The sequence below is a fragment of the Borostomias antarcticus genome (assembly GCF_949987555.1).
Source record: "Borostomias antarcticus genome assembly, chromosome: 12".
Lineage (NCBI taxonomy): Eukaryota > Metazoa > Chordata > Actinopteri > Stomiiformes > Stomiidae > Borostomias > Borostomias antarcticus.
Genome location: NC_140245.1, coordinates 1,646,037 through 1,654,054, shown reverse-complemented (window position 1 = coordinate 1,654,054; position 8,018 = coordinate 1,646,037). Strand labels below are relative to the sequence as shown.

At 49.8% G+C, this 8,018-nt stretch overlaps 1 protein-coding gene across 1 annotated transcript; it reads right to left on the bottom strand.

Moving 5' to 3' along the window:
* Positions 1–1,758: 1,758 nt before the first annotated feature.
* On the bottom strand, positions 1,759–7,802 carry LOC311316324 (relaxin-3 receptor 1-like; the record flags this gene model as incomplete). The annotated part of the gene is made up of 3 exons (XM_084447166.1): positions 1,759–2,364; positions 6,313–6,753; positions 7,611–7,802. 3 exons carry the CDS (start codon positions 7,800–7,802, stop codon positions 1,759–1,761), a joined length of 1,239 nt encoding a protein of 412 aa, XP_084303292.1.
* Positions 7,803–8,018: the final 216 nt, after the last annotated feature.

Sequence of the window (8,018 nt, the reverse complement as noted above, 5' to 3'; positions counted from 1 at the left end):
CTGTCACAGTGGAATATGTTTGTCAGGCACAACGGCATGATTAGCCTACCCCAGATAACGAGTGGACAGCAACTCCATCTCCAGGAGAGATCGGCATTCAATCACATCTTCCTTTCTGCCTCCCCAGGCCAGTTATTTCTCTCTGATCATCTGACCCACTTTCCTCAGACAGCAGGTGAGACGTCCCACAGAGATAATGTGGAAGCGGATGATAGCTGAGGCTGTTGGCGCCCGGCGCAGGATACCATCTCAAATGGTAATTGGGAGCGTAGCGACGAGCTGTCCCCCCCACAATAGAAGCGCCGCGCTGCTGGAGTTAAACCCGCCTGTGGCATTTAAACGCAGGCGCAGGTCGGCGTGCGCCGGATCGATGGTTATCCTGGACTGCGCTAAAGGTTGGTAAAGGGCAGCGGAGCGGCAGCTAGCAGTCAACCAAGGAGAAGAAACATTCTAATTCATTCTCATTCTCTGATTCAAGAGATGGCACTCATACAGAGGAGACGCTAATCAACTCAGTTTAATTCAGCTTTTATTCCAGACTCTTTGAAACAGAGGTCGGACCATATCCATGCTTGAACATACATGTTTATGGCACGTCAAACAGAAACACATGTCACATTTTGTTATTAATATTAGACCTATATTAAGTGACAGTCGTTTTTTTTTTAGTGTAGCCTACATGCTCCACATTCACAAAACATTCGAATGTACATGACAGATCACTGATTACAATGGGTGATTCAGCTTTAAAATGATAGAGTACTTGTTTTAAAGAGGACATTCATTTAATCTTATTACAGGTAGTTTTAGGTAGAAACATAAATACCGCCTCAGCCTCTCATCATGTGTTTGTTTGTTGTTGTTTTTTGTCCTGTGTGTTTTTTGTTTGTTGTTTTTTGTCCTGTTTTTTTTTATTTTATTTTTTTTGTCCATTTCTGGGACACAATCCAACATACATCAAAGAGATACGTGTTCCACAACATCATGGTACAATTTCATTGAAAGGATGTGTTTGAGGCAACGTATATCTCAGCCAGTTTGTGTGAGTGAGTGAGTGAGTGAGTGAGTGAGTGAGTGCGTGAGTGAGTGAGTGAGTGAGTGAGTGAGTGAGTGAGTGCGTGCGTGAGTGAGTGAGTGAGTGAGTGAGTGAGTGAGTGAGTGAGTGAGTGAGTGCGTGAGTGAGTGAGTGAGTGAGTGAGTGAGTGAGTGAGTGAGTGAGTGAGTGAGTCAGTGAGTGAGTGAGTGAGTGAGTGCGTGAGTGAGTGAGTGAGTGCGTGAGTGAGTGAGTGAGTGAGTGAGTGAGTGAGTGCGTGAGTGAGTGAGTGAGTGAGTGAGTGAGTGAGGGTTATTTTCAAATCTGATGAGCTGCATTCATATTGATGAGTACACATTTTCTAGAGTACAAACGCTGAGTACATCTATTTAGCACACTTGTCCTCAAATAGCCCCCCCAGTGCTGGTGGGGGTCGAGTAGTCATCACACGGACCTCTATGGGAGGAGGGGAAGATAGATCAGATGCTCATCAGCTGGACCGTGTAGCATTCGTGTAGCATTTCATTACATGGAGGCCTTTAGCTTAACTTCAAAACATGCATGAACAGGACAGGAAGTGATGGTGGATCCAATAAAGGTTGTAGGACTGTGATGCTTGTGTCCTATTGGCCTCGGTGTTGCCAGGCAGGGTACGACGCTTTCAATGTCTTTTCAGCAACATATCGTGATCATATCATAATGAATTACCAGGATGGTGATTTTGGTTACACGTCGATGTCTTTGTGGATGACGATGACCTCGCCGGGAGCCGTCCCCTCCACCCGCCGTCCCCTCAGGGCGCGGGTCAGAATGTTCCGGGTGGAGTGAGAGGCTCGGAGGAGAAGCTGCTTCAGGCCGGTTCGGTACTCCTGGCGGATCAGGCAGTACAGAACCGGGTTGAGGCAGCTGTTGGTGTGGGCCAGGCAGACGGTCAGGGGGAAGGCGTAGGCCTGGGTGTTGTAGAAGGCCTTGTTGAAGGGGACCAGGTCGAACTTGATGAGTACCCCCCACAGCGTGAGCGCCTGGTTGGGCAGCCAGCAGAGGAAGAAGGACAGGACCACGATGGTGACGGAGCGGGTCACTTTGGAGCGGCGCCGGTGGCGGCAACGCTCGCCCTCGGAGCGCATCGCCGCGTCCTCGACCGCCACGCCGCCGACCGCCCGCCGGCTGAGCACGAACCGCAGCAGGAGGAAGTAGCACACGCTGATCACCGCCAGGGGAACTACGAATCCCAGCAGCACCTTCTGAGTCTGGTAGAGACCCAGCAGCACCTGCGGGTCCCAGAGGGAGTCGGAGAAGCGGACCAGGCACAGCTCGTCATCCGCAGACACCTGGAAACGTCACACACACACGTAGACACGGTTGAGGAGACGGGTCCGTGACCTTTTCTACCCCCCACCCTACCCCCGACCCCTGCCTCTACCTGGACCCACCCTACCCCCGACCCCTGCCTCTACCTGGACCCATCCTACCCCCGACCCCTGCCTCTACCTGGACCCATCCTACCCCCGACCCCTGCCTCTACCTGGACCCACCCTACCCCCGACCCCTGCCTCTACCTGGACCCACCCTACCCCCGACCCCTGCCTCTACCTGGACCCACCCTACCCCCGACCCCTGCCTCTACCTGGACCCACCCTACCCCCGACCCCTGCCTCTACCTGGACCCACCCTACCCCCGACCCCTGCCTCTACCTTTGAAGCCCTTTTTCTCTGCTTAGTGATTTCAGATGAACATTACATTACAGTCATTTAGCTGACGCTTTTATCCAAACGACTTACAATAATTGTAGGATGTTTAACGTAGGAAAAGCCAATGTACTACTTGCCAGAACTCACATGTGCATCTCCTCTCTGAAACATGTGACTAAGAGCATAATCTAGTGCTGGAGGCAAAGTGCAAGAATAGCAATCTAAAATACAATAGATGCTTAAGAGGGAGGATTGTGGTATTACTTCTTGAACAAGTGAGTTTTGAGCTTGCGGCGACATTTGAACACCTACTCCCACAGTACAGATAAATGAACGCCATTATCCACATCCTGCTTTAATCCACCGGGACAAAGACAAGGGGAATTATGTGAGATTACAGTTCATTAATTAAAGTTCATCTTTTAAAGGGCACCGCACATGCTAAATCAATGTTGTAATGTGTTTATCACATACATGTTGGTCTCTGATGGTCCTTCCAATGTACAAAAGTTGATATCAAACAACCCAGTTGTTTGTTTATGGTCAGCACACTTTCTCCTGCCCTGGAAGCTCCACCCTTCAACAAGCCATCCGGAGTTTTCCTCGTTGTTAGTGACGTTTTTGGTGACGTAGATCGAGGAGCGTTATCATAGCCTCATCCAGCAGGTCCCGCCCTTGCGCCCAAGCTTCCGGGCCCCAGGTGTGCTTTCTCCAGCCCAGGTGTGCTTTCTCCAGCCCAGGTGTGCTTTCTCCAGCCCAGGTGTGCTTTCTCCAGCCCAGTTGTGCTTTCTCCAGCTGAGTCGAGCGCGTCACATCAGGAATTATGCCACATCGCTGTTCGGTTTTCGGCTGCAAAAATCCACACGTATCGCTACATACTGTCCCCCAGGGCTGTGTCCTGTCCCCCGGAGCTGTGTCCTGTCCCCCAGGGCTGTGTCCTGTCCCCCGGGGCTGTGTCCTGTCCCTTGGGGCTGTGTCCTGTCCCTTGGGGCTGTGTCCTGTCCCCCAGGGCTGTGTCCTGTCCCCCGGAGCTGTGTCCTGTCCCCCAGGGCTGTGTCCTGTCCCTTGGGGCTGTGTCCTGTCCCCCAGGGCTGTGTCCTGTCCCCCGGAGCTGTGTCCTGTCCCCCAGGGCTGTGTCCTGTCCCCCGGGGCTGTGTCTTTTCCCCCAGGGCTGTGTCCTGTCCCCCAGGGCTGTGTCCTGTCCCCCCGGGCTGTGTTCTGTCTCCCCGGGGCTGTGACCTGTCCCCCAGGGCTGTGTCCTGTCCCCCAGGGCTGTGTCCTGTCCCTTGGGGCTGTGTCCTGTCCCCACTGCGGTCCTCCCTGCACACACATGGCTGCATAGCCACCTACGGTTCCAACTGCATCGTCACGTTACAACAACCTCCATCTGAATGTCAGTAAAACGAAGGAGATGATAGTGGACTACGGGAGGAGGCAGGAGAGGATCTAACGGTACAACCCCCTTAACATCAGTGGACCTCCTGTGGAGAAGGGGGACAATTTCCACTGTCTTTGTGTCCCAGATCACCGAGGATCTAACGAAGACTGAAAACATGGACACAGTGGTGAGGAGGTCGAGGCAGAGCCTGGGCCACCTCAGGTCTCTTGCATCTGAGGAAATTCCAAGTGTCTCCGCCAGATAATTCAGGGTTACTACACATGCGCTACTGACCACATCCTGACTGGCAACATCAACGCCTGGTGTCCCAGATAGCAAGCGGATCTGGGCCATATACGGGCCAGATCTGGCCCTTGTGGCTTAGTTCCGGCCCATATATGGCCCAGAATCATTACACATCTGCTTGCTATCTGGGGTGGGAGCAGCATCACGCCAGGCGGGCAGGTCCTACAGAGAGTGGTACGGTCAGCAGAGCGTATCACAGGCTGCCTCTCCAGCATGTCCAGGACATCTAAGGAGGTGCAGAACCAGGGCCAGGAGAATCACGAAGGAAGGATTCTAATCACTCAGACAACAGCCTCTTCTCTCTGCTCAGGTCAGGGAGGAGGTACCGCAGATAGCAAGCGGATGTGTAATGATTCTGGGCCATATATGGGCCGGAACTAAGCCACAAGGGCCAGATCTGGCCTGTATATGGCCCAGATCCGCTTGCTATCTGGGACCGCATACTCAGAACCAGCTCAGAGAGACTGAGAAGGAGCTTCTTCCCTCAGACCATCATCCTGAATGAAGAGACAGCCTGTTGAAACTCAGTAGCTACACTCAGCACAACTGCAGTTACTAGTAGAATATACATACATTCTGTACTTGTGAATATACATTCAATAGACTCAATAACCCAACTGCACAACCTCACCTACTCCCCAGAACCCTCGGTGTCGGCCATTAAACCCCTGGAACTCGTCCAGAAAGCTGCTGCTCGCCTGGTGTTCAACCACCTCAAGTTCTCCCACACAACTTCCCTTCTCTGGTCTCTACACTGGCTCTAGCAGCTCGCATCCAGTTTGAAACTCTACTCTCTGGTACTAGCCTACAGGGCAATGGAACAGCTCCCTCCTACCTCCAGGTCATGGTCAAGCCCTACACCCCCTCCCGACCGCTACGCTCTGCTACCTCGGGGCGACTGGTCACCCCGCCACTCCGAGGCCCCTGCGGTCGATCGACACGGTCACGGCTCTTCTCTGTCCTGGCCCCGCAGTGGTGGAACGAACTGCCCACTGAGGTCAGGACAGCAGAGTCGCTGCCCATCTTTCACCGCAGGCTCAAAACTCATCTCTTCAAGAAGTACTACAACAATCCTCCCTCTTAAGCACTTTATTTTCCTATTCTTGCACTTTGATTATTTCCTATTCAGCACTAGATTATGTTCTTAGTCACTTGTTTTAGAAAGGAGATGCATTTGTGAGTTCTGGCAAGTAGTAGTACATTGGCTTTTCCTACGTTAAATGCAATTATTGTAAGTCAGCTAAATGACTGTAATGTAATGTAATGGTAATGTAATATATACTTTGTATCTTGTATCTAGATACAGAACACATAGTATATGTGTGTGTGTGTGTATATATATATATATATATATATTCTTAGTGTGGGCACAATCTAGGAGCTAACAGAAGAACATTTCACTACTTGTACCTGTATGACGTAGTACTATACAGTATGTGACATTGTGAACGTACTCATAAGAATGAAGCAGTCTTGAGCGAGCCTATCCCCTGATTCCTTAGCATATATTTTTGTATATTACTTTATTTTATTATTGTTGTTGTAAATGATGTGTACATAACATGTTTATTTTCCGCCTCACATTTCCCCCTTCCTCAGGTTGCTTTTGTATATAAGAATTTGTTCTTAATTGCTTGCCTGGGTAAATAAAGTTTAAATAAATAAATACATAAATACATAAATAAATAAATTAATAAAAGCATGAGGCAGTTTGATGTACAAGTACACCCCCTGGGGTGTCCCCACAGGAACTTACCCCCAATCCAACCCTTTGATGCTGAGTGTCAAGCAGGGAGGCATTGGGTTCCATTTTTATAGTATTTGGCATGACTCTGGGATCGAACCCCCAACCTCCCAATCTCCCACAAGGCCACTGAGCTGGTGTAATAAGAATGAGCCAAACCTGAACTGTGGTGGAGTAGATAGTGTGGGGGAGAGTGGCCACTACCGACACCGCCCAGATAGCCAGGCTGGCCCACTTGGCACGGGCGGCCGCCATTTTGGGGCTCCCCATCTTCAGAGAGGAGGCGAGGGAGCGGTAGCGCGCCACGCTCATGGCGGTCAGGAACAGGACGCTGGCGTACATGTTCATGGTGGTCACCGAGCTGACGATCTTGCACATCACCCAGCCGAACGGCCAGCGGAAGTCCAGCGCGGTATCGACGGCCCAGAAGGGCAGCGTGAGCACGAACTGGAGGTCGGTCAGGGCCAGGCTCATCACGTAGCAGTCGATGGACGAGTGGTGCCCCCGGTGGCGGGCGTGAAGGAGGAACAGCGCCAGCAGGTTACCCACAAGCCCCAGCACGCAGACCACCAGGTACACCAGAGCAATGACCACTCGCACCTGTGAATTTCAGTGCAGTTATAACCTACAGTCAAGTCTTGTGAAGCACACGTAGGTGAATAAATGTTTAGGAAGGCGACATTTTGGTTCACTATAAGCACAAAACAAGTAGACTACAGTCTCTTTGTAGTTCTGGACCAGCAGGTACCTGAGACAGGGCTGTTATACCTCTCTGGATTGCCCTTTATTGAAATTTGAAATGATGACTATGCAGAACACATATCAACCCAACCAGGATTCAATTCAATTAAATGTCATATTTAATATATGTGGAGATTACATACATTTATTTATAAATTGTGGCCACAGGTATCTAATGAATTGGTGACACACAACAGAGACAGATAAATAACATCCTATCAGACACAACTCCCTCCAGGTCATCTCAAGATAATTTTGTTTAATTGTAAATGTTTTTTCAATATCTTTTTTTTTTTTTTTTTTTTTACAATCATGCCCAAATAGGATAACCGTTAATATTCTATGTAAAATTATGTTTAATAATTATATTGTTGTTATCTGATATTCAGTAATTAATAAAGGATTGTGGGTGAAATCCACAATATGAAAGGATGTGTTTGGGGCAATGTATATCTCAACGAACCTCTTATCCGTGTGTGTGTGTGTGTGTGTGTGTGTGTGTGTGTGTGTGTGCGTGTGCGCGCGTGTGAGTGAGTGAGTGAGTGAGTGAGTGAGTGAGTGAGTGAGTGTGAGTGAGTGAGTGAGTGAGTGAGAGTGAGTGAGTGAGTGAATCAGTGAGTGAATCAGTGAGTGAGTGAGTGAGTGAGTGAGTGAGTGAGTGAGTGAATCAGTGAGTGAGTGAGTGAGTGAGTGTGAGTGAGTGAGTGAGCACGCACCGCTAAGTTTGCGCTGTCCCCGTGTAGCTCTACAGTCGACTCCTTAGAGAGGAGATGAAGCCAGCAGGTCAGCGAGAGGTTGGTCAGACTTCCTCCGGTCAGGTCAGCTAGTCCTGGGCTGAGGGTATCATCATGGTCGCCTCCACACACACTCAAACCCAGGAAAAGCATGTTACTGGTGTTGGTCTGCATCGTTGCTGTCTGTCTGTCTCTCTCTCATTTGGCAAAATATTGTACTCCACAGATGGAAACGGTGAGCAGACACCAACTGTCGGTACACATCTGCTAAAGTCAGAATGTTCACCTTATTATTCAAACTTTCCCCCCAAAATAATGATATAAATAATTTATTATTATTATTTTCTCAGGCTGTCTAGCTTTTCTTCACTTTCAGTTATCCAAACTCAG